Source organism: Eleginops maclovinus, chromosome 12, assembly GCF_036324505.1.
Source record: "Eleginops maclovinus isolate JMC-PN-2008 ecotype Puerto Natales chromosome 12, JC_Emac_rtc_rv5, whole genome shotgun sequence".
Lineage (NCBI taxonomy): Eukaryota > Metazoa > Chordata > Actinopteri > Perciformes > Eleginopidae > Eleginops > Eleginops maclovinus.
This window is the reverse complement of record NC_086360.1, coordinates 14,682,025-14,708,550: the sequence shown is the minus strand read 5'-3', so window position 1 is coordinate 14,708,550 and position 26,526 is coordinate 14,682,025. Positions and strand designations below refer to the sequence as shown.

At 39.0% G+C, this 26,526-nt stretch overlaps 2 protein-coding genes across 4 annotated transcripts in view; one reads left to right on the top strand and one right to left on the bottom strand.

Annotated features, from left to right (window-relative positions):
• Positions 1 to 1,706: 1,706 nt before the first annotated feature.
• Positions 1,707 to 16,512, bottom strand: cbwd (COBW domain containing). 3 transcript variants are annotated; one of them, XM_063897993.1, is made up of 16 exons: positions 16,427 to 16,512; positions 15,830 to 15,964; positions 15,110 to 15,196; positions 14,536 to 14,632; positions 14,078 to 14,169; positions 12,347 to 12,406; positions 11,776 to 11,813; positions 8,608 to 8,654; positions 7,967 to 8,053; positions 7,710 to 7,754; positions 7,070 to 7,126; positions 4,836 to 4,887; positions 3,066 to 3,134; positions 2,907 to 2,972; positions 2,640 to 2,766; positions 1,707 to 2,235 (listed from the first exon to the last, which is right to left on the bottom strand). In XM_063897993.1, exons 2-16 carry the CDS (start codon positions 15,942 to 15,944, stop codon positions 2,165 to 2,167), a joined length of 1,110 nt encoding a protein of 369 aa, XP_063754063.1. In that variant the 5' UTR covers positions 15,945 to 15,964; positions 16,427 to 16,512; the 3' UTR covers positions 1,707 to 2,164. The 3 variants fall into 3 exon arrangements, with proteins under 3 accessions (XP_063754063.1, XP_063754062.1, XP_063754060.1); XM_063897992.1 differs by having other exon boundaries at positions 16,354 to 16,490; XM_063897990.1 differs by having other exon boundaries at positions 16,252 to 16,452.
• A 3,678-nt stretch (positions 16,513 to 20,190) lies between these two features.
• The window catches only part of dock8 (dedicator of cytokinesis 8), a 50,105-nt gene continuing 43,769 nt past the window's right edge, over positions 20,191 to 26,526 (top strand). The window contains 1 exon segment of the mRNA XM_063896682.1: positions 20,191 to 20,399. Coding sequence (XP_063752752.1) covers positions 20,347 to 20,399 — 53 coding nt within the window. The 5' untranslated portion in view covers positions 20,191 to 20,346.

The window sequence follows — 26,526 nt, the reverse complement described above, 5'->3', positions numbered from 1 at the left end:
CGTAAAAGCAAAAGGCCTTTGATCATGCGTAAACGCGCATGTGTCATTTGGTTCTTCCTCAAACCTTGTGTAACGGGTGTTTGCTGTGGTAAGAAGGGCTGAGGCTTTATATGCTGGGAGACTGCTTCCCTGCAGGCCAGTCCCATTAACCCTCTGGACCTATCAGAGGATCCCCTCGCTGCGGGGAGCCAGAGGATGCGAGCACACAGGTGGGGGGCTTAGGGGGTCTTGAAGTGCATATGGCCTATTCACGCAAAGAAAGCTCAATGTTTACATGTCCTTATTTCATGTATGTATTTTATTGAGATTCTCCAATGTTTAAGGTGAGTGGCATCAATAAATTACCGAATATAAAACTAAATGTCCAAAATGATAAATAATTAATGAAAGCTTACTTTTGATGTCATTTCACAGCCTAAATAACCCTTGATTAGGACGGGCTTTGCACATAAATAACTACAGTGTTATTTTTGACTTTGACTTTTTTCACTCCAGCAGCAACCCGAATAACACAATGTTTGGTGTCTAGTTCAAGACCGGTATAGGCATTATATGTTAGGAATGCAATCCTTTATAAGAAAAAAAGTATAAATGAGGTTAAAGTTAATTATTGGTATTTTAATCATCTGATATTGCAAGTCTTATCGCATCACAGTCGGCGGTGGGATGCTCTTGGGAATTTTAACACCACGCCTAGCCACCGCTAAGAAATAAAGTGTTTCCCCCTTGGAACCCCCGCGGGTCCGTTTAGTTTGCCACCTCTGGATGCCCGTGGGTGGTGTGACCATGAAAATGGCCGTGGTGAGGCGTCCCGCAGGCAACAGAGAAAAGAGGCAATAGTCGCCTTAACGAGGCCATCAGCATCAGAATCGAGTAGGAAACGGCTCAGCTGAACGCTGCGCTCTGGGCTACAGGGCTCAGCTCGGCTTTACGACCGGGATGAATGAGATGAGCCATCCTCAAAGCAAACCGGTCCTACAGCGGATATGTGCTAAAACCGTGCTGCTAAACCATCTCCATTGCAAATGACTAAGTTGGGAAAACTCCACCTATTTCCTCACCTTACTGCGCCTACTGTGTGAGAGATGGCTATCACATGACTGTACCAATAAAGGCCAAAGTAACAAATACGGAATGGCTGTGATTTGTCAAGTATCACAAGCACTAACTTAAATCAAGCAGAAATTCCACATTTAGTCTTAAATGAAGCAGCGATGACGCTTAAAAAAGTACTAATTGCCAGAAAACCATAGGTAATAAAAAAAATCCTCCACTCAGAATGGGGGAAGCTGAATACATTAAAAGAATCAACCAGTTTATCTATCTGTATATGAAAGTTATACAGGTTTGCATGGTACTAGCAAAACTCATACATTTTAGGCATTTTTGGGAAATTTAATTTGTGAAACGTGTTGATCTACAATATTTGAGTCAAAACAAGTGTTATAATTACAAGGCTTGCTGACTGGATGCAGAAATTGAAAACTCTGTTTAAAGTTTGATAATAATAAAAGCTAAGATGTTAACGCTCTTAAGGGTTTTCACACTCTATTGAGTGTCTTCGTGAACTTACCACTTTAACACAAAGGCACTTTGTGTCTGTTGTTATGTTAATAGTCTGCTGTTGTCAACTACAACTAGTCATTTTACAAATAGCTTAAACATTGATTGTGTTAAAGTTTATCAGAGAAGACTTACACTTATATGTTCAGAAAAAAACTTTATTTTGAATAATTTAAGAATACATGATGTTAGAGGCCAGAAACGTAAGCAGGCCTACTTGTTTACAAGGTACAGTATTGTTTAACCCTTAATAGAGTGGGAGCATCACTTTGCGACGTCCAAAACGATTTGATCACCCAACTGAACCTGTGTTGCATCTTTTTGTGTGCAAATGTAAGTTTCAAGGGTGCCACAAAGCATTTAGCTCAGGCACTTACATAAACACTCTTTATTTTGCTTTAAAGCAGGCAGTGGCAGATTACCCCAATCTGAAACTAGTCTTCATCACTGCTGTCACATTAACCCTCCTCTGATGTACCTCAGGTTCTTGTAGGAAAGGAGTGAAAGTCTCAAACAGTCCCAGAATTATGGATGGTCAAAGCCATGACATTTGCTTCAGAATCATCAGTTTTCGAAGCAAAGAAGAGAAAATAGTTTGTAGCTAATTTCCGTTTACTTCCAACACTTTAGAAATGAACTGTTCCTGCAGAATGTTCTTGTCCAGATTCCGACCTGCAGGACACAGACATCAGCATTGACATAGCACGGCTACACATACATGAATTCTACTGTAAAACACATTTTCATTTGGTAGTAATTATACATTCAATGACTCAATGTTATTTTTTAGTTTAATTAGTTGCGTTGAGTTGAATTGTGGATTTCCAGAGATTCTCCATTGGAACCCAGGGACATTTTATTTTTAATGGAAACAAAACCCCTTCATTTGTGTTATTCTTTAAATGTTGACACATTTTACATCGTCTCAGGTTAAGCTGACAAACAAAATGAAACTATAATGCTTGCCAAGAACTTACAGAAATCTATGCTAGAATCAAAAAACAAGTTAACTGAATTTTTGTAAGAATTGTGTAACGATGTGAAAGAAGTGTGTAGATGCGTGTGTGTGTCGTCACCTATAAAGACCAGTCTGTTGGTCCGAAGGTTCTCCTCCCAGAGCTGGGGAGTCTCATTCAGGTCATATAGTTCGTGGACCCCCTGCAGCATCACTTGGTGGGCTTTACCTGCAAATGATACTATGCCCTGAAAACACACAAGTCACAAGTCACGAGTGACACATTAACAGAAACTAAATGAAGCGGTTGGAACTGATTAATATGGATAATAAAGTGGCAGTTATTGATCACTGCTGCACCGGGGGTGACTATTGTGCCTTACTGTACCTTTAACCGAATGACAGTCATGGGTTGCCCTTCTTTGTTTTTAAACATCTTTTCCCAAAGGAGATCCTGAAACGGTGAAAATGGGTGTTTACTTTACAGAGGGCTATATTGTGATAGAGCTAATTAGTAATGGCAACAGAAATACCAACTGGAGGGTACCTGGATGAAAATGTTTAAAGCGTCCTCACAGAGATCTCCAGCCACTTCAAACGTCACAGTTAAAATACTCTGAGGAGGACATTAAATACAACATGACAATGTTATCCAATAAATACTAACTAATTGCATTTACACATTATAACATGTTGTGGTTTTGAAGATGCTTTTCTTTATTTCTATATTTTAAATTCATAGAAATACAGATGACTAAGAATTAGAATTAGAATTTTTGTAGAAGGAAATACACATAAACATGCTTTAATACAGCAGGGAATTTAACTCTAATTCAAAATAGCACATAAAGCAAAAACGTATTATCAGTCAAATAAAATAAACACATTTTAAGAAAAAAAAGATACTCATTAAGCATAATGGACAATTCTAAGTGTATATTTGTCATGTATTAATATACATTTTCTTTCGTTGATTTATTAACATGAATGCAGATTAAATACAACTTTGTATATAATTATGTTTTATGCAGAACAATATCTCCCTCTTAATTTTAGTAGAGCAGAAGTGTATAAAAGCAAAGTAAAGTAGCTCAAACTGCACTTAAGAAAAATACGTTGACAATTATACACTTCGTCAGTGCTTTTAAGTTTTGAGGTTCTTATTTTCAGTCTGTAATTAAGAGTTACAGTTCACTGATTGCATTTATTTAAAATACTTTAACATACATTTTCAGTTTACCGAAACCTGCAAAGTCATTATGACCGTTAAACAAAAGACGTGTTTTTACGCCCCGGTTGATGACTTTGTCAATGATTGTGTCAAAAACCACAGCTCCACTCGGCACCTGAAACCACTCTTTATCTGCTTTTCTCTCTCTCTCGCTCGCTCTCTCTCTGTCACACACACAAACTGCCTCCTCTCCATACTTCCTTACAGCATTAAAGGGGCACTTCGTAGATATTTGGGGGTTTTGTGTTGGAGTGTTAAGGTTACACACTTCCTTGTCATTTGGTATAACAACAGAAAAACAGCATTCTCATTTACATGAAAAGAGCAACACGGGGAAGAGGAGGGGGGAGAAAGGGGGAGGGTCTGAGGCACGGTTGAGCTTAATGCGGGAAAGGGAACTTGGAGAAAACAGACAACAATGCTGTTATTTACCCACACAAACAACCCTCATCTCTCCTCATCCTGTGATAAAAGGTCATGGGGATAAAGCACAAGATGAGGCCTAATTGCTGCGAGGACTAATTTGGTCTTAAGCCAGATGAAACATCAAGATAGATGGCATGATCCTGGAATAATCCCGGAAAAAATACGTATAATTATATACATCTTCACTGAAAAGAACTGGACTGAAGTGTATGAAATGATACACAAGAGGTTTCAAATTCTGAAATTTAAATTCTAATTAAAACAGGGTACTGCATTTTATGACATCTGGATTTAGATCAAACAAGTGTCGAGCCATAACATGCAGCCAGGACAGTAGTCAGTCTAGCCAACACAATTTGCCCAGTCTACTGAAAGCCTATGTTGCTGTGTATGACCGAGACTTGGTCTATTTGCAGTGGGACAAGAAAACATCAAAAGCCTCAAGTGGATCTCAACACAAAAACCAAAGCAGGGAGGGAGTTTTCACTACAGTGTCACAGCCTGGGGGAATGCAAGGCACAATGTTAGCCTCAGGAGAATGCATAGCCTTTATCCTGTAGGAAATGATGTTGAAATAAATTAGCAAACAAAACAAGGAAAAATATAAGACATGCATAGAGAGGTAGGTTTCGGCTGTAAATGAATAAAAAAAAACAATACCTTGTCAAGATGTGGTCTTGTATCTTTCACAAGTTGGAGCTTCTCTGCCAGACTTTAAGAGAGAAAAGATAAGCGTCATTATATATTTTTTAATTTTGTCCAATATGAGAAACCCCTCCAACTCGAAAGGACTCAACAGATAACTACATTGCATTCATTACCTTACCTACATTAGACCATATAATCTCTGATCACAAGCATCGGCTCTATCACAAGGCTCATTTTTGCACAATAAACAACGTGTGTCATTCCAGAGCTACATTTTCTTTTATGAGCTGGCATTATTTGGCAAAAATATGGGTTGACATAATAATTATGAACATTTAGAATTGTCATCATTATTTAATATCCCTGCATATCTCTTTACCCTCTTTTATGGCTGCTGACATTTAGGAGTATATTTTTAATTATTGTCTGACGATTTATTCCATCATATCTGCTCAATAACTTTATGTCATTTATTCAGACATAGTTTACTTTTAATGTATGCAACCAGTGATGAGGGCCAAGCAAGTTTTATTTCTTAAATATATGAAAGTTTTAAGCTGCCATTCAAGATGTTTTTAAAGTATTTTACAGGCTTGTATTATATTCAATCTAAAAGTGATAGATGGCAAAAATTGATCCCGTGGTTTATATTGTGTTTTCAATGTTACGTTTATTTATCTGTAACTCGTGTGTCATGAAAAAACTGAGATATGTGACAAAGCCTGTACTGGTTAAATTGAGGGATCATGTAACATTTGTCTTGTCCATGTTCTTTTTCTTCTCCGCTTGTCTATACTGTTTTGTCTCACAGAATAAAATCCCTACTGCGAGCTGTATCGGTGCTTAATGACACAACACTGAAAGGACTTGTGAAAACTTTAGAAATGGCAATTAAATCCTACAAAACACCAACCACCACCCCCAAACAAACTACTGCCCTTGTTCTACCCATCAGACCTCCTCATCCTCCCCCTTCTCCCTGACCTCACAAGGAGGCTAAATGTTGTGTCCAGCAGCTTGAGCCCTGCGTGCTGTTAGTACCACACAGGTGGAGCGGCGGGGGGCCGCTTCAAACAGCCAGCGTGGGATAGAGGGGAGGAGGGGCTTAGACTCTCAAAGGCAGGGGGAAAGGAGCTATCTGTTGGGACAAGGGGACTCCTCGGGAGCCAGTGGACACACACAGCTCTAATCCTCTGCAGCTGGGCTCAGAGACACTGACCGAGAGCATGTAAGAGAGCTTTAACACCGCGGCCCGTTTCATTCACATGAAAGGATGAACACTGACGCTATTCATGAGAAGGACATTCTGCAGGGAATACAATATGATGACCACCCTGCGGTGTTACAGGGGATTGTTCAATAAAAGAGTGTGTTAATTAGAGGGAAACATGATGAGCAACAGTATCAAAGACTGCTGGGTACACAGTTCAGACAGAAGAGCAACAAAGGCTATCAATGCAGTCAAAATAAGTTCTTGATCCATTACTGTGAGTTTTGGAACATGGTGGGTAATATCAACAGAGACATTGGTTTGGGTATGCCAATGTCAAAAATACATTCAAACAGTAAGGCGATTAAATATGTGTTCCCCTAGAGAGCACCTACACATGTAATATACAGCTCTGGAAAAAACTAAGAGACCAGTCCAAATTTGTCTTAAATCTCAATCACTATATGTATGGCAGCCATTCCAGTGTCTGTTGAATTCCAACACAGAGAAATGTTGTCAGTAGTTTATAGAATAAAGTAAAACAGTTTTTCATTTTACTAAAACACATAAATATTAAAACTCTAGTCTCTTACTTTTTACCAGAGCTGTATCAGCTGTGAAATGTCAAGCTCTGTAAATATTGTCTTTGTCAAATTTAGTGTATCCATACTAAAAAAATGTTAAACACAATATATACGTGACTTTTTTTATTTTGCTTGTTAGCTGGAGTGGATCATAAATATTTTGCTTTTTTTCAAGAAATATGTTTGAATTTCTAAACACAATAATCACAATGACTGTCTTCCAGAGAGCACAGTCAAAGTCATTTTGGTATTTATTTAAGGTGTAAAATGTCCCACAAACATAAGTGATCCTAAAACTGGTGACTTATCAGCTGTTATGTATTATTTTCACTCCCAAAAAATGTTTGTTATTACACTTACAGTTTTTGTTTTCAGTAAAACATTTGTGAATAAAGAAATGTTGTGTACATAAATTAAACGATGTGGGAATGAATGGGATGAAGCAAACTCACTTGGCTCCATCCTTGCTGTCAAAGGAGTGCAGATCCAATACTTCAGAAAGATCCACCCTGTGGAAGAAGACCTGTGGTTATAAGGTTATGTTGGCATAAACTAACATCAAGGCTAACCGGGTGAACTGGCTCAAGCTAAAAGTTGTGGGAATGTTTTTCCGATTAACCCCTCACTGCACGGTGTCTTTCATCTGTTCACCCTGGTCTGAACTCTGTGGGGGGGCACAGCAGACCCGAAACACAGACCTTTCGTACACACTGCTTGTGTTAGCCAGATGCTACCTCGGACCAATAACACACGACTTGCTAACACATAAGGCCAATACACACACGTTGGCACCCACACACATATGCAACCATGTCTGCTTGAGACCCCGGGTCAAAGAGCACAGATTTGTGGGTAACTGAACACCATTGAAGGTTTGGTGTTTATTCAGGGTGAAGCAGTTTGTGTATGTGTGTGTGTGGGTGTGTGTGTTGGCGTTTTCACAAGCAATGTTACGCCTGAACAGCTTCATCTTTGATATAAAGATCTGAGCAGGAGCAGCATGCTGAGTTCATCTGTTACACCAAACAAAGCTGGAAACCTGGTACAAAGCTATATAGAAAAACAATCTTGCTTTGGTCCAAAAAAACTTACCTTGACTTCTGGCTCTCTAGAATCTTGACAAGACCATTTACAGACCTGAAGAGAAAGGGAAATAAGGTTCAATCTTTTTTATAATTGGCAAAAACTGACCTTATTTCTTCTACCCTTAGTCCATACCACATCGTTTTTTGCCCTTGTCAAGGAGGCAAAATGTACAGTTTCCAAATGTTAAATAAGGATCTCAAATATAACATAACTTCAACAGAATATGCCGATAAAAAAGAGCAGTCAATGTATGTGAAGCTGACCTGACCGCCTCTCGTATTTGGGAAAGTTCCTCCTCATTCACCAGGTCTGTCTTGTTGATGATTGTGAGGTCAGCCACAGCAATCTGCCTAAAAATAATGCAACGCAACACTGTGTCTATTTGGCACAATTCACACCAGAACCAACAACAAGGGCAGAATTGCAAGAGTCACACAAAATGAAGATACTCTCTAATAACAGTGTGTACGTATTGTCATGGGTGGCAGTGGGGAGTTGAGCGCTGTTTAGTTTAGAGGTGAAAACACAAACAAAGACCGAGAATGCAAAGGGTCATGCAACTGGTCTGTCTTCATCAGGGTATTTGTTCAACAACAACGGCACACAGCTGCTGGAAGAGACACACAGAGAGACACCCAGGGAGACAGACAGGCGGATGCTCTGGTGTGTGGTGGACACTGAGTATTTGGTTAAAGGAATAGTTTAGCCTTTTGGGAAACACACTTATTCACTCTACTGCGATAAATCACAACTTTCATGTCCACACAGCACATCTGGCACTAGCTGGCACTAGCATAACGTTCACTATTCAAAATGTTTAATCCTTTGAAAAAGAGTACATAAAACTCGTTGTAACAAAAAAATAAAATGATCAAACTTATTATTAAAGATATAGTAAACATACCTGGCTGCTTCATTGACAAGTCCATCTGCTTTTTCCTCTGTTAGTTGCTACAGAAAGCAGAGAAGGAGGCAAAAGATTATAAATGCATTCAGAAAATGTAAGTGCAACTTTCTACATTTCAAACTTTAAGCGCAGTCTTGGCAAAATACAAATATTGGTGAATTTTAGAAACAGCCCGAAAAAAGGGGCCAAATAAATTGGTAAAAGAAAGGCCTGTCTAATCGTTGTGAACTAAGATTGTTTCAACACAAATCCACAGGAGATCGCTTTTCATTTTCTGCTTGTGTCTTGGCTTACACCAGGGATGCAGGCAGCATTTTCCAAAACAGTTTAATATGTAATAACAGAGAGAGCAGGAGGTGTTAATCTGGATCATGACCCCTGAGTGACAGCTGACATTTATCTGTCACCTCATGCATCACCATCGCTTTATTTCTGAAGGACTGAATGACACAAATGTATTAAAAAAAACATAATAGCATAGCCAGCTCCTGCTTTTTTTATTTAAAAATCTCTGTACCAAGAGACAAAGGCCTTTCAGAAGGTGTGAGGTTTAGAGGCGCAAGCTAACTTGAAGACCTTCGGACAGATGGAGATTTTATGGGACAGATGAGGGGAGATGCAGGTGAGTAAATGTGACAGTCCTATTACAATGGGCACATACATCTCTGATATCAATTATTCCTTCACTATCAGTTATCCTCCCCTTCCTTCTGTCATTCTTCCCTTTATCTTGCCTCTCTCCAATAAGAAGACAGAACAGCCCCTATAGGCCAAGAAATGTGTCACCTCACAGAGTGTTGACACCTTCAAATTAGAGGCCATTATCCAGGTGTCACTTGTCCTGTTTCTTTTATATACCACGGGGAGGGCAGGATATGTGTGTGTGTGTGTGTGTGTGTGTGTGTGTGTGTGTGTGTGTGTGTGTGTGTGTGTGTGTGTGTGTGTGTATGTGAGGTGGCTATGCACGCGGGGGTTTACGAACCAACTTACTACAAACTAGTTTAACAGCTTATATTTAAAGTTAAAATAAGCACAACCTTTTTTAGTCATTGCTCAGCAACACTACTGGCTATTTAATGCAACAACATAAGTCGGGCTGCAACAAATTATTATTTTCAATACTGAATGAAGTGTTGATAAATCTTATTTGCACCATGTATGTTGAGTTGTTGGAGGAGCATGGGACATAAAATTTTCATTGCCAACATATACAGTGGGGCAAAAAAGTATTTAGTCAGCCAGCAATTGTGCAAGTTCTCCCATTTAAAAAGATGAGAGATGCCTGTAATTTTCATCATAGGTACACTTCAACTATGAGAGACAGAATGGGCGAAACAATCCAGGAAATCACATTGTAGGATTTTTAATGAATTAATTGGTAAATTCCTCGGTAAAATAAGTATTTGGTCACTTACAAACAAGCAAGATTTCTGGCTCTCACAGACCCGTAACTTCTTCTTTAAGAGGCTCCTCTGTCCTCCACTCGTTACCTGTATTAATGGCACCTTTTTGAACTCGTTATCAGTATAAAAGACACCTGTCCACAACCTCAAACAGTCATACTCCAAACTCCACTATGACCAAGACCAAAGAGCTGTCAAAGGAGACCAGAGACAAAATTGTAGACCTGCACCAGGCTGGGAAAACTGAATCTGCAATAGGTAAGCAGCTTGGTGTGAAGAAATCAACTGTGGGAGCAATTATTAGAAAATGGAAGACATACAAGACCACTGCTAATCTCCCTCGATCTGGGGCTCCACGCAAGATCTCACCCCGTGGGGTCAAAATGATCACAAGAACGGTGAGCAAAAATCCCAGAACCACACTGGGGGACCTAGTGAATGACCTGCAGAGAGCTGGGACCAAAGTAACAGAGGCTACCATCAGTAACACACTACGCCGCCAGGGACAAATCCTGCAGTTCCAGACGTGTCCCCCTGCTTAAGCCAGTGCATGTCCAGGCCCGTCTGAAGTTTGCTAGAGGGCATTTGGATGATCCAGAAGAGGATTGGGAGAATGTCATATGGTCAGATGAAACCAAAATAGAACTTTTTGGTAAAAACTCAACTCGTCGTGTTTGGAGGAGAAAGAATGCAGAGTTGCCTCCAAAGAACACCATACCTACTGTGAAGCATGGGGGTGGAAACATCATGCTTTGGGGCTGTTTTTCTGCAAAGGGACTAGGACGACTGATCCGTGTAAAGGAAAGAATGAATGGGGCCATGTATCGTGAGATTTTGAGTGAAAACCTCCTTCCATCAGCAAGGGCACTGAAGATGAAGCGTGGCTGGGTCTTTCAGCATGACAATGATCCCAAACACACCGCCAGGGCAACGTAGGAGTGGCTTCGTAAGAAGCATTTCAAGGTCCTGGAGTGGCCTAGCCAGTCTCCAGATCTCAACCCCATAGAAAATCTTTGGAGGGAGTTGAAAGTCCGTGTTGCCCAGCGACAGCCCCAAAACATCACTGCTTTAGAGGAGATCTGCATGGAGGAATGGGCCAAAATACCAGCAACAGTGTGTGAAAACCTTGTGAAGACTTGCAGAAAACGTTTGACCTCTGTCATTGCCAACAAAGGGTATATAACAAAGTATTGAGATGAACTTTTGTTATTGACCAAATACTTATTTTCCACAATAATCTGAAATAAATTCATTAAAAATCCTACAATGTGATTTCCTGGATTTGTTTTTCTCATTTTGTCTCTCATAGTTGAGGTATACCTATGATAAAAATTACAGGCCTCTCTCATCTTTTTAAATGGGAGAACTTGCACAATTGGTGGCTGACTAAATACTTTTTTGCCCCACTGTACGTTGTATATGCTGTGCATATAACCAATAAAACCTTGAAACCTTGAAATAAATGGATTAATCAAAGAAACTATAACATTTCAAATAATTGCAAATATGCCGATCAAATGTCCAGGGCAACAACTTGAAAGTGCTTGGTATATCTGGCTAAAAGTCCGAAGACCAAATATACCCAATTTGACAGGCTTTTGAGAAGCTGCCGTGAGCAACTGTTGAGCATTTTTGCCGGATAAATGTCTTCAATCCTTTAACAACTCTCAAAAATGTTGTTTGATGTTCTTTTGATTTTCTCCAGCACTAAAGAGGAGTTTCGTTGATGAATAAGAAGCATCTTTAACATCTTTGCACATACCTGCAGTCCATACTTGGCGTCGATGACTGTGACAATGCCTAGGATGAACAAAGTAAAAACAAAGTTATCAGAGAATCAAATGTAGAGCCACAATTTTACATCCTTGTCCCAATTGCCTTTTGGTGTTTAGTTTTGTCCTTTTGTCTAACCCCTTTCTCTGAGTTGCTTGAAGTACACTTTTGGTCTGCTAGCCTGTCACAACAGAGTAGACAGCTGAGTATTTGCTATGAGGAGAGAAACGCCATTCATGCAACGAAAAATACAAACAAGAAAATAAGAATAGGCCAGAAGAAAATATCTCTTTAATACTTGACTGTATTTGGACTTTTTGCTTTTTTTAAATTAGAATTACTTAACTCTAGCAATTTCCTTGAAAGCACCATCCCCGCTGCTTTAGATCTGGCGTATAACAGTTTAGTAGTAGACATTTAAACCCAATTGGACATATAAGTGCACATTAGTGGACTTTTTTTTAAATGACAGCACCTAAATATATTTTTCTTTTTGATTTAATCCAGTAAGACCACTGATGTGAGCTGTTGTGTTTAAACTGTCATCGTAAATATCTTACCATCCAAATAGATGTCACTGCCAAGCTCTGCATCGACCCAGAACATGGCAGCCACAGCTCCTGCCAGAGGATATGAACTGGTATGTTACATTGTAAATGGCTGAAATGCATACAAACATACCAATTACCTTTTTTTAAAATTATTTCAGGCGGAAAGGGATTCTTTCCATAAATTAATAGAGACTATTTTCATATAAATAACATAATCAAACATTATACTATCATATAATGTTTTGAATTTGAACTTAATAATGAAATAGGAATAATCTTATCATTTCGACATCAAGTGAAATTACTCTTTTCAATGAGATCCACATTTAAGATTTTGTGCTTGAAGTCAGAAATACTGTGTGTCCTTTCTGCTGTCTGAGCTCTGTGAAGCGGATAAAACCAATATCAAAAGCTTTCAATTGTTAAACTCCTGCTGGTATATTTGGTTTGTTTCTATTTTCCTGTGAATATGGTTATTATAAGACCCTATGTTACCATGCCAGCCACAGCTTGTTCACATAATGCACTTTTGTCAAACTGCCAAGCGAGAATAAGAAAGCTTTGTAAATATTTGATAGATGTGTAATGAAAACACTGTTTTTGAGTGGCATGTTTCACATAACTCATCCACCCTCTTCCTAAAAAGAAAAGGAGAATCCCTCGGGAGCCTTTATGATTGACAGCACAGCCACAGCCAATGACAGACCTGTCCTCGTCAATAACGAGCCTGTCTCAGCCAATGACACGGCCGAGGAGTGAGGACAGCCCCGTCTGAGCGTGCTCTGTTGGTTCTGTCTGTGAGGCCAAGTGGTGTGTGTCGGCTACCTCCTGACACCTGTCACTAAGCGACACACCCCGGTTGTCACAGCGCTATTGATTCCCTGATTCAAAGCTCAGAGCTGAATGGACAGCCAGGGGTTTTCTGGAGCCCCTGAGGAAAATAGGCTCTTGGAATACTCCTGTCATAGCAACACAAGCCTGGTCCTCAGAGTTGGAAAAATGTTTCACTTCTGAAAGAAATCTGCAGGGTGTTTATCCTTCATTAAGATACATAAATAGAAAAAGGGATCTATGACGCATCTTTAAATATGTATGTGTACCAGGAGTTTCAACTCGTTCTCAGTGGACAAGAGAAAGAAGCAGCACTCTTTATTGTTTTTTATAACTTGACCTTGCTATGCTTGAAGTAACTGAGAAGTGAGAAATAATAAAAATGATTTAGTAAAAATAAGTTTATTTGTGAAAGTTTAGCTTGAATAACTATTACCTATTAGTCTTTTAATTTAATTCAGCTTTATTTTTTGTGTTATTTGTAATCGGTTGATGTAACTTTTACAAATATATATATAAATAAACATAATCTTATACACACTTTACTACTTTAAGGCCAATAATAGCACCCTATATTTTGAATCAGGAATCCATTCTGAATAAATCAAATCAAAATCAAATTGAATCGTGAGATACGGAAACACATCTTTGATGGTATAAAGCTTATAAAAAGCTTCCCTACGCAATGCATTTTTTGCATTAAGCAGATGTAGCTCTCCCGTCATTGCCTTTTGCCAATACAAAACACAACTCTCATCTTAGTGAAACAGCTGGTGACTTTTTAACAGGAGGGAAACAAATGTCTAGTTGCTCGGCCATCAAGAGCTTGAATAAACAACGGCTAACTCGATGATAACAGAGATTTTTATGAAAATTGCTCCCTTTTTTACTTTTCAGAATGTGTAGTACCTGGATCAGCGAGTCCAGTGGTCTCCAGCAGGATGTAGTCAAACTTTCCTTTCTTCTCCATTAAGTTCTCGATGGCTTTGAGACCATTGTCCCTAAAACATTAGGTAGAGGGCAATGATGATTAAAATGGCTTATGCAGGACTATATAACAAAATGTCAGCAAAAGAGACAAGCTTGCATTGTGTTGACAGCAACCAAGTAAAAACTGTAATCTACTGAAAAGATGTGTTAAGTAGTAAGCAGTGGTCTCTTGACATATTATACCTTAAGAAAGTAATCACAAACAATATTGCAATGCACTCATTAGCTTAGCAGTTCATACAAGTATGTTAAAAGGTCTGACACTAGCTTCAGAATTCAAACTGTATGGAAATATTTGAAACAAAGGCAAAGCAACAAGTTAAACCTTTCATTTATCTTTTGAAATACTCCCAATGGACTCTCATTACTGTACATACTTGACAGAGCAGCAGAGGCAGCCATTTCTCAGTTCCAGCCACTCCTCATACAGCTCTCCTGCCTGACTCACTGCGAGCGACTTCTCAAGGGCGCTGCCTGCAGGTGGAGGAAGATGGAAGATAAATCAGAATACAATGAGATGATAAAAAATGAGCTATCTACCAGGTATACAATTTTGCTTTATATTTAGCATAATTAATAGCAAATTGAAAAATGATAGGTATACATACAGGTTTTTTGACCATAATTTCATGTAAAAAAAGAAAACTGTCCCAACCAGCTCATTCTTTAGTCAATATTAACATTAAATTATGATACTGTAGGAAAGAATGCAATTTAAAAATATCAATGTTCATGCAAATAGAGAGTGTGTAGCAGAACTGTGGATACATGAGCTGTTTGCATGTTAGACAAAATTGCTAATATGCTGCCCTCTTGTGCAAAGCTGAGGGAATAACACCACAGGCATCAAGTGTATTACACATATTTTTAAGCATAATTATTAAGCCCAAACAAAATTAATTGAAATTGTTTACAGATTATGATTTATTTAAAAGGGCATTATTAGCTCACCCTCTCCAAATTCATTGAGTATGACAGCAATTCGCTTGTTGTGCTGTTCTGTTAATATATAGTTCAGGAGTGTCGTCTTTCCAGCACCTACAAAGATACACATGGAATGATAAAGAAATATAACAACATGTATTACAATGCAGGACTGCACATAGACTGCAATTGTCTGAAGCAAAATTGTCCAAATTTCCTCCAAATATTTATCTATCTGTGATCACTACGGAACATCACCATATATTGTATCAGGTGTTTTATTCATTTCATTAATAGAGTTTTGGCATATGGTTATTCAAATAATTTCCTTACATGCTAAACGTATTTATACACAGCAGAATCTCTGTATCAGTCACTATGGCAAAAACATGATGTTTTATAAAACACAATATTAAATGTGTTGTGCCACAGGACTGTGCTCTCATCTTTTTGTATCACATAACATTGTAAAGTTATGATGGTTCAATAGGTTGAGGTTTATTGTGGGATGGGATTTTGGTAAGATGTTTCACAATGTATGTGTTCAAATGTGTTACATATGTTACTGTTACTACTTTAACAATGCTTTGAAAAAACCCCCACAATCAATCAATTGTGAGGAAGTGTAAAGCAAAAATAATCATTAGGTTAAAAAAACAAACTCGCTTGACCCTGACTGAGAGATTTTTGAGACTTATTCTTTTTGTTAGCTTATCAAATCCGTGTTTCATACAGACGGTCTCTCACCGAGGTAGCCTGAGATGATGGTGACAGGTATTTGCTCTGCAGGAGGACCAGGCGTGGTGACGATGGGCACCAACTCTGGGCAGTCATCCTCCTCCTCCATCACCATGCCGTCCATACCAGAAGTTATGTTTGGAGCTGTTTAATCACCACGTTTTATACATCAATGCATCGGCAGGATTACACAAAAACAGAGGAAAACAATCAGGTTTCGAAAATGATTTTACACTTAAGAAAATGCATTGTGATTTTAGTCGGATTACATTTAGGATCGGTATCAAATAATCAGCATTCAGAACAATGAACTGAAAATCGAATCACTTCATAACGGATAGAAATCTATACACGTCTAAACAACACACACAACGTAAAGGTAATATCAACTCTCGCCACATAATTAGCAGTTAGCAAAAGAGTGTATTTACTGATTAAGTTCATCCAACGTGGATATTATTCCCTTTTAAATGCGCCACGGCATCAGAATAAGCCGGCCTTTCTGCATTTACAGAGGCAATACACAAAATTACCCGACAGTTTCTCTTGTAAATGCAGATGTTCAAAGTTTGCACCAAAACGCTCTCTCCTGCAATGCTGCTTTACGTTTTGACAGCGTGCGACACAGTAGAGGCTCCGTCAAATCCTGAAGCTGCGGCAATGGTTCCGCTTTCTTTCATAGCAGGTGGGACTTGCAACACTGATGGATGTATAGGGGGACACGCTGTCTGCCGGACCTAATAGGATGTTAAATAATTTCCTAAGCAAATGCTTTGAGCACAATTGCATCAACAGCTTGAAAAGCAATACACAGAGATATTATTTCTCTTCGTCCCAGCTGCAGTTTCGCAGAGCAGACGGATGTTTTTGTAATGACAAGCATCTACCAGAAGGGGGCCACATAAACCCGTTTAACGACTTTATTAGGGCTATAAAGGCTACCAGAAATACCCCTACACCAACAACATAGTAATCCTGCAACACTTTTACATTTGTGGACACTGTAGTAGTATTTTTGTGTCACAATAATAGCCTATATGTAACTTTACATCCAAATATAATAGCACAGACCTGTAGTCTTTTTAAAAGGAGAAGTTAGCCTTTAGTGGGCCCTATGCCAAGACCAAAGAAGTTGAAATAGTTAAATAATTCCCGTACCATTTTAATGTAATAAAAAGCCTAATAACGATGTCCATAGGCATGGACGACTTTGTTGCTATCCCAAGAACATAAGACACTTTAATTTACCCATTAAGACTTTCCTTGTTAAAGTGATATTTAGCAGTTGAAAAGGGCTGCACAATATCTATAAACGTGTCTTATCTGCAGTGTGAATGTATTTTGTTTCATGTTAGCCTGATTCCATCTAGGATAGTATATTGTATAATATCTTATACATCAATATATTATTTGTGTTTATATTATGTTATGTTGATATGATATTGAGAGCAACATTTCTCAGTACAAAGCTTCAAATTACAATCAACATAACCCGACCTCTCCAAGTACTTTGGCATACACAGGCATAATTATTTACAATCATTAAATGACACCTACTAAGAAAAAGACAGTAAACTTCCTGAAAACATATATTTTCATAGCAAGATAAACATGAGTAACTATTAACACTACTGCTTTTGAAAGATGTGAAAATTACAGGGCTGTCACATTGCACCCTTCAGTGATGATGCAAAAGATGTTGCCATAAAGGTTGTGCAATGCCAAAAGATACATAAGATAGTTTTATTTTTACACATTCATTACACCTTTGTTTCAATTTCTCTCTCAAAGATCCCCGAACATACTTGTGAAGGAGTCGCTCTGCTTATTCATAACATGTTTAAAAAGACAGCCAATATCCAAGTCGTCACATTATAGTTTTTCACAAATCTGTTTTGCCAACAAATACAAATATGCTTAGAGATGGTTCAATTTTAACTTGCATTAAAACTGATATAGCCTAAATAGTAATATTGTCATCAATCAAAATATCTTTGACACATTAAAAAGCTTGAAAAATGAAGTCTGGAGGTAATCTTATTATGTTTTCTGTTCTTGCCCTGTTTCTTGTTTTGATGTTTTTAAAACAGCCTTTTGTAACATCTTTGCCAGGGATTACAGATTAAAAATACTTTTTGGCAAATTCAGTTTTTTTTAAAATACCATGTTTGTTTATTAATTACACGATCCCTTCTGAAATGAACTAAAGCTAAAGTTATCCAAAAGGGAGACATTTTAACAAATTGTTGCCACATCAAAACCAGTTTTTGTCTTTAAAGACCAAGCCTCCTCGAGCAATGCAACACTTCTACAGTCTAATGCGAGACTCCTTTCTTAAAGAAGGGAGAAAGAACTTGGTTGCAGCGGTCATGAATTCAATCGATAGATAGATAGATAGATAGATAGATAGATAGATAGATAGATAGATAGATAGATAGATAGATAGATAGATAGATAGATAGATAGATAGATAGATAGATAGATAGATAGATAGATAGATAGATAGATAGATAGATAGATAGATAGATAGATAGATAGATAGATAGATAGATAGATAGATAGATAGATAGATAGATAGATAGATAGAATAGATAGAAGATAGATAGAATCGGAGGATGAAACCCTCTTTATTAGTCACATACATGCACACAGCAGAGCACACACAGTGAAATTTGTCCTCTGCATTTAACCCATCCTAGTAGTAGGAGCAGTGACTGAATATTGACTATACTTCTTTTTTTTCTTCTTTTCTCCTAAGTCCAGCCATGAGAGAGGAGGTTAGATAATTCTAAAAAAGGAAACAAATATAATAAATATACTTTTGTATGTTATTGCAGAGCAAAAACAAACAGCAGGAGGGACAGAGTTTGGTTATAGTGAGTGCTGGAATAATAATATTGACTGACTATAAAGTGTGTGATAGGTAGCTGTTTAATTGACAACATGCATGTGACTTATTGTTGTTGTAGCCATCATGACAACTCTACCCTATTCCAGTCCTGTGAGTGTAAACCTCACATGGGTAATTCTGGTCGGACTGCACCATGAAGGTCTTTCACACTCCAAGCCCCTAGTAGTAGTAGTAACCCAGATTTATAATAAAAAATGGGAAGTCCTTATGCCTGAACTTTAACTTTATGAAACCACTAGGGTTGTTTTCCGGGCTATCGCTCATGAGGTGATTTCACTTTTTTCGTTTTCATTGCCATCAGGGTAAATGTATTGCCCAGATTAAAACTTAATTTTACAGGAGGACATTTCATGCTTTTGTTGGACATTTGTTATAGTTTTCCCATTTCGCTCTATAGGCCTATTATGCAATTTCATTTTTACTCGACAGAAACTATATTTAGTTTCCAGTGGTGCAAAGTATACATTTAATCAAGTACTGAGTTTAAATACAATTCTGAGAGACTTGTACTTTACTTTAGTATTTCAAATCCTACTCCACTACAACTCAAGGTGAATAGTGTACTTTAATCAATCTACAGTTATTGAATACCTTGAGTTACTTTGTACATATGGATTAACAATGTGAAATATAAACAACACATTAATAAGACTTTAGTGACATCTGGAGTAACATTTACAAGCTACCCTGTAGTATACAAAATAATTAAAGTTAGCTTTTTAGTTTTCCTGTAATGGCCAATTTGCATGATGAGTACTTTAACTTTTGATACTATTTAGTATTCCATTACTTTTTTACTTTTGCTTGAGTAACCTTTGAATGCAGCCACTGGCGTAAAGTATACCCCCGCAGCCCCCGCGAGGCGGGGGGGCCCCGGCCCCCCTCATATGAGAACGGGCCCCCTACCTCTATACCCCAAAGCGGCCGCCGACAGCATGTTAGATTTCTACTAGAGCGGCCGCGGCCGGCCGCAATTTTGAAAGACACTACATGAAATAATACTGCGCCAGTGGATACATGAACAACTTACTTTTATTTTGAAACATTATTTTGAGTAGGCTAGTAGTAAGGAGGCCGTGGCAGGTGGCGGTGGGGGGCCCCAGTCTAAGTACCTGCAGGGGGGCCCCAAGTGCTTGTGTTACGCCAGTGAATGCAGCACTTTTACTTGTAACAGAGTATTCCTACACTCTGGTATTTCTGCCTTTATTTAAGTACAAGATCTGAGAACTTCTCCCACCTCTGATAGTTTTCTCTTACTAAGCCTACTTACATTACAGGGACGGAGAGAGAGAGAGAGAAGCTTGTTCAATAAAGCGAAAAGCTTATCTCCGCAGCGAGAGAGCGCGCGTGTCTCATTCAGCCTGTCCCATCATCCCCTCCCTCCCACGCCCCCCCTCTCTCCCCCCTCCCTCTCTCTCCCTCTCTCTCTTTGCGGGATGGCTCAAATCAAATGCGGAAGTTTACACCCAGGAAAGCTGCGCGGCCGACACTAGCAACACGAGTGTTGACATGACAGTGGATCTGTAGCAAGGAGAAGGAGCGGCGCGTCGGTGACAGCGCGGTGGGCTGACCGCAGAAACACACCGGAGTCAACGGAACCGGACTTTAGACTCACATGGCTTCTCTAAACAGCGCAGACCGACGAGCTTTTGCTCTAAAAATCAACAGGTAAACACGGCCTGTAGGTTAGCTCCAGTTGTTTAAGTATCAGGTTGAGTTTTAGGAGTGAATGTGAACTATTGGTTCCTCCCTGGAGAGATATGAGGGAGGGAGCTCGGAGTTGACAGTCGGAGGGGATTCCACAGGGGAGCAGGCAGCCACATGTTGTGAATGTTAATGCTGCAGGTTAGTTCACATTGTTCCGGAAAAAGGCAGCCTAGGGGATAATAGACTTCCAACTTGTTTCCAACTCTCTCTCAAGAATCAATACAGAAATACATAGTTAACTTCTGATGCTAGTGGCAGCCTTATGATCCAGCATGAATGCATCTGTAATTTATCAGTCCTTTCCTCCTCATGACCATGACGAATCTATATCTAGTGTTTCTATAATGGTCATTTCCTGTGGTGGGAAAGGTCTTACTAGCCCTTAGAGCTGCTATAAGAAGCAATGTGGTCATAGTTCCTGCTGTGCACTGGCCAGGTGTGGAGGAAGTATGTACATGGAAGTCTATTGTGTACCATGCCTCCTTTGTAGTACAATTCATTAAAACAAATACACTCATACTTCCTATGATTTTGCTGCACAGGCATTTAAAGCTTCCCCAGGGCTGAGAGTTCAGTATGTGCATGTCCAACTTCATGTATTGAACATTTTGTATGTGAAGGAAGCGCAGTTTGAATCCCCAGTTGATCATTTCTCTGAACCACCCTTTACCAAACATATATTCCCTTGTTTCTGCAGCTTTAACATACCATAATATTATTTATACATTCTTTTTTTGCATTGTATAAAACAGAGCACATCCTCACAATTGAAAAGCTGAATCAAGCACCTCAGGCATTTTATTCTGAAAAATGTACTATGATTAATCTGACATCTAAATAGCTGTCCATTAATGTCTGATCATTTCAGCTGTAGTCCAAAGCATTATATTGGTTTTTCAAGGGAAATAACATATTCACAACTACCACAAAGTGAATGCAGTTCACTCTTATTTTGAATAGCCAGGAGAAATCATGGATTTTCTCTTGCTGCGCTTTGCTGTGCAGAGCTGAGCTCAGCTGCTGAGGGATGTGAGGATCTTGGGTCACAGCCTGAATCCAGTGATGAGCCAGCAAAGAGGCTGGTTATAAAAATGCTGTGCTGTAGCAGAGCATGATGTTGTGGAATGAGTGGCTGCAAAGTGCGAAGCAGCAAAACCAGTCAGTGATGATGCAACAGATGTAATTCACTCTGTTGACAGTGATTCTTCTGTTTTTTGTTGTAGGGAAATGTTGTATATTGACTTAGCAATAGCAACATAAGTGTGCGGTAGTGCAAGCTATAGAAATGATCAGACAGTCAGTACTATCAAAGTAATCCAAGCATTTTTCTTTTATGTTTTTTTATGGTTTGCAGTTGAAAGGGGAGGAAGGATTATGTCCTACACTGCATTCTGTTGTTATGACATGGTCAGTGTCTGCCTAAAGGTCACTATTAGTCCAGGGAAACAACCTATAATCATGATAACTGATGTAAACAAAATACTCAGACACACAAAGAGGAACATTTCATCTCATATTTGTAGAGGTGTTGCTATGTCAGGGTTAAAAATTAAATGTTGTTATATTCACCCCTATATATTCGTTATGTGCTCGTGAAAAGTTTCTCTCTTAATCTTTATTATGAAGGAGATCCGTGGACACTTTGTCGCTCTGGGTTTCACTTCATTTTTTTGTTGCTCATGGCAGTTTTTATATCAGGAAATGTGGGTTTCTTCATAAGCACACAAAAAGAGGAATGGAGAAGAGTGGGTGGATCGCTATGATAAACCAAGGGGAGCTTAACACTTAATATTGTACTATTAAACATAACGTTACTTACTAGCATATGGTAACAGGTGTGAGGACAGCTGTGGACGTGGGGCCTCTGTCGTTTAATACTCCTTAGAGGCAGAGGGATCCAGATTGAGTTACATCTGATTTCCTGTGGGCTCTGGTTAATGACATCTGTTAACCCTCATGGCTGTTGGTGGGCCATCTAGTGATGGGGTCAGTTAGGTGTCAAAAAGATGTATATCTTCCTAAAGAAATAAATCAGGCTTAAAGCATTCAAACTCAGCTAGAAATTGTTTCAAGTTTTGTCCCTTTCTCTGGCTTGAAGCCGACTCTGACCTGAGTCCTGCTAAATGACTTCTGTGTTTGTGCGTGCCTCCCTTTGACAGGAAGCTGAGCCGTGATGGTGCTGATAGCAGCAAGACCCATTAAGTCTGGAGACATATGATAGTATGAGACACGCAGTGGGGGCATCCCTTTGGTCTTCTTCCTCCGTTTGTCATGTACACCACACCACTTTCTGTTTTCCTGTGTTTCTTTTTGGCTCAGCTGAGGGATTAAGGACATATGGGGAAGAGCAGAAGGGAGAATTGAAGGAGCCACCCACCTCTAGTGGATTGACCTGATAATAATGATGGTACTCAGGATAATTGTAGACTGTGGCTGAGCAGCATGCAGGCGAGGTGTTGCGTCATGAGATGTAAATACCGATAATCATGAGAACAATTATAGATCTTGCTATCTGGGGGGTGCTTTTAATCAGAAATGTAGCCATGAGAAGAATGCAACTGCAGTTTTAGAACTGGACTATTTTTTCCGAAATGCTGAAAGGAACAAACCATATGCACACACAGCAAGTGCAGGCCTGCCATTGACAGCATGACGTGCAAGAATCTTTCTATAGGGAGGGGATGATAAAAGGTTTATATCTTGAAGCCACAATGACACTTCCTGGCTGGGAGACCTTTTAAAATACTTCTTTAGCATGCTGCAGTATATAATTGTAATGTCTAAGGAACATGAAACAGCTGTTTGGCAGCTGATAATATTAAATGTAATGACTCTCTGACATGTCTAAAGCATTGCTGACAGATTAGAAGTATGTTTTAAGGTCTCATAAAAACATGAAGTACTAGGGTCATACAACGCTACTCTGTCAAATGTGGATTAATTAAACATATTTGGCCTTTTAGCCTTCCTCTTTGTCTTTCAATAAGAGACAATATATTTTCCTTCCGAAACAGGATGAACTAATTAGCACTGTGTGGCAGTGGCAGATTTAATTGTTTGTTGCAGCCATAGTTTTGACATGTCATAGCAATGCTGTAGTTGCTGCAATTAAGATTCATGTTATGAATTATGATGAGCTCTTATACAGACAACAGGATATTAGTGCCAAACATGTCATCTGCCCTGGTTTATGGCTGGAGTCTGCCGCCAGTAGGGATTTCCTGGTAGCAGCTGTTTAAAGAGTGCCGTCCTCATCAGTGTTGATTACCTTTTCTAATTATATTCTATCAAAAAAGACAATGAAATATTACTTATTGGCATCAAACTTTTGTGTTCAAACTGAGGAAAGCTGTCTTAATTACTTCTCAGAGGACATTTTGCAATTGATTTTCAGAGCATCACATTGATCTCCAGGCCTTGAAGCATGTTATATAGTGACAGCAGTAGTGGCAGTATTTTTAAATGCACACATTTGCTTTCATTAGAATCATTCATTTAGTACGTTCGAGAGTTGGGATGCAAGATATAATATTTGTGCGGTGGGCTTCAAGTTGCAGCCTGCATTGATTTGCTGTTGCGTAGTCTGATCACATTTTATTTGAGGACATCATCGTCACGCTGGTGTTGAACAACATGCCTCACGGGTGATTCCACTATGGTCATCCTCAGAGATGTCAGATCTTAAGCCCAGTGCCTTGATGAGGCACACAGACCCTGAGGCTGCTTTCAAGAGCCCAGCAGTCAATTTCATTACCAGCTGTTTTTACAGACAGGATCAGATATAATAATAATAATGCATTTTATTTATAAAGGCGCCTTTCAAGGCTTTCAAGGTCTCCAAAATCTGTTTAAAACAATATTATAAACAATTCTAATTTTCACTGAACGTTTTCTATTCAGTCTTCTTGACATTTATTAACAAATGACCTTGACTTATGTGGCCTCTACAAAAGCACTGTAGGCTTTGTTGACAGTCAAATATTTGTCCCCTTTAAAGTCTTTTGGGTTGATCCATTTCAACAAAATGTAAATTGTTTGGTCTTATAAAATGCTTAGGAAATAATCTGCTTTTGCTATCATTTCACCAGAATTACCAAAATCCAAAGCTCTGCTTTTGTTTTGATGACAGAAGCAGCTTTGGTTTTATGTAACCAAAAACATCAAGGCAGGGGTATTTTAAGGAGAATGACAGATGTAGTGTGCTGTGACAAGCTGTTTCTCTATTATTGCTGTTAAGCAGACAGAATGTGCATGCATGCGTGTATTTAAATATCCCTTTATATACACACTCTGTAGTATGTGTTGGTATTTATGGAGCTTGAAGCTCTGTCTTTCTAGTGGCAATGACATATTAGTGCAGAACTGGCTTTTGGTCTTCACACAGGGTAGGGCATTTTTCTTTTGAAGTAAAGTTACAAGAAGGTTTTACAGGTTTTAAATTGCCTCGGGTACAAGTTCAATACACCCACCAGAAACCGGGAAAAAAACCTCTAGGAAGAAAAGACATTCTTGTGTGCGGCAGTGCATATCATCAGACGCATAAATCCCAGCAGTAGCCATTCTCAAATCAAAGTGAAAAATTCTAAAACCAATCTGACCAAACAGGAGTCTGAGACACAAGTCAGACCTCTGGCCTGTCGATCACTCCTCTCCAGATACCTGCTGAGGTGGAGCTGTGAGGAGTGTCATTCTTTGTGTTGACCTGAAGCTTTCTTGGGCTTTAGTTCCTTACCTACATCCCCTTTAATCTCCACAGGCTTATGTGATTTGACACATTACCTTATTAAGTGTTAGTAAGCACATACCTTTTAGACGTCTCCATAAAATGTGGGTGTTTTAAAAGTTGTGCAGGTGCAAGGTGTGAGTGTACAGGATATGTGTGTACACTTGCGCCACTCCTTCATCTGGCTGTAGACTACTCTATGGGTTATTTAAGGCTTAATTATATGTAGAGAATGATGTAGTTTAAAAACAGTGGCTTTTGCACAAGTTAGAATTGCACTGCATTTCTGTAATGTATACTCTTGCATCATTGTAGATGTTTAAATGACAATGGAGCAGCTTTGTTTGTAAATAAAATGGAGCTGCTTCTGGACCTTGCTCTTTGTGTAAATGTGTATGCTCTCCCACCCATGCCATAACCTCTTCTGGCATTCAGTCATCGTGTTGACTCACCATATTATTTGATTTAGAGGAGAAGGAGGAAATCGTATTGAAAGATTTGTACTATTCATTCATTTCTTTTACATTGAACTGTAATTTCCAAAAAGTATTTTGTGTGGACATTCTATATTAATAACCTTTGAAAGCACCTGCTTTTGGTGATTTTGTGTTGCTTCATAACATGATATATGTTTTCAGAGGTTTGCATGGAGCTGTTCTACAGACTTTACATGCTTCATGACTCTGCCGCTTCAGTAGTTCAGACATGCTGGGCTGGTATTCCTCCCTTGCACTGGCATTTATGGTTTCTGGTGGTAATTAGTAACAGGGCTGTCGTAACAATGGCTTTGGGGACTTAATGAACCAATGAGATTGACCACAGGGGAAGCGGTAGGGAATGTGACCCACTTACTTAAGTCTCTGCCCCTCTAACTCTCCCCTGCGTGGCAGTGTTACAGTAAACTGTCTTTGACATTCTCACATGCGGAAATACAAATATGGGCAACTTTAGTGACGGACAAACTCAAGCATACAGACACAAACAGACATACACATGCGTACTGTATACACACAAAACTAGCCTTTCATCATTCAAAAGCAGAGAATAAAGTAGTCATTGTGTGGAGTTTGGTATGTCTGAAATGATATGTTAGACTAATAACAAAGAGAGACAATGTACTAGCTCAACTTAGCATTGAGATGAAATGTGGGCAACAAATTGGGATTTGAATACTGCTCCATTCCTATGTCATTTCCTGCTCAGTCTGACCCTTTAAAAACCAAACCATATTGATACCACTGCCTGTAAGGCTGCCAGCATCACAAAGACTCAACATACTAAACAGAGATTTGCTTCTGTAGACATGAACAACAGTTTGAATGCAATTACCATGACAGACCAATTTAAACTAATCACAGTGGGAAC

What these genes read in the sequence shown, in the direction of transcription:
- cbwd (XM_063897990.1), bottom strand. An exon ending in CACTGGACTCGCTGATCCAG is followed by an intron (nt 12,407 to 14,077) that starts GTACTACACATT and finishes ATCCTCTGGCAG; the next exon opens with GAGCTGTGGCTGCCATGTTC. An exon ending in CAAGACCACATCTTGACAAG is followed by an intron (nt 3,135 to 4,835) that starts GTATTGTTTTTT and finishes TGTCCTCCTCAG; the next exon opens with AGTATTTTAACTGTGACGTT.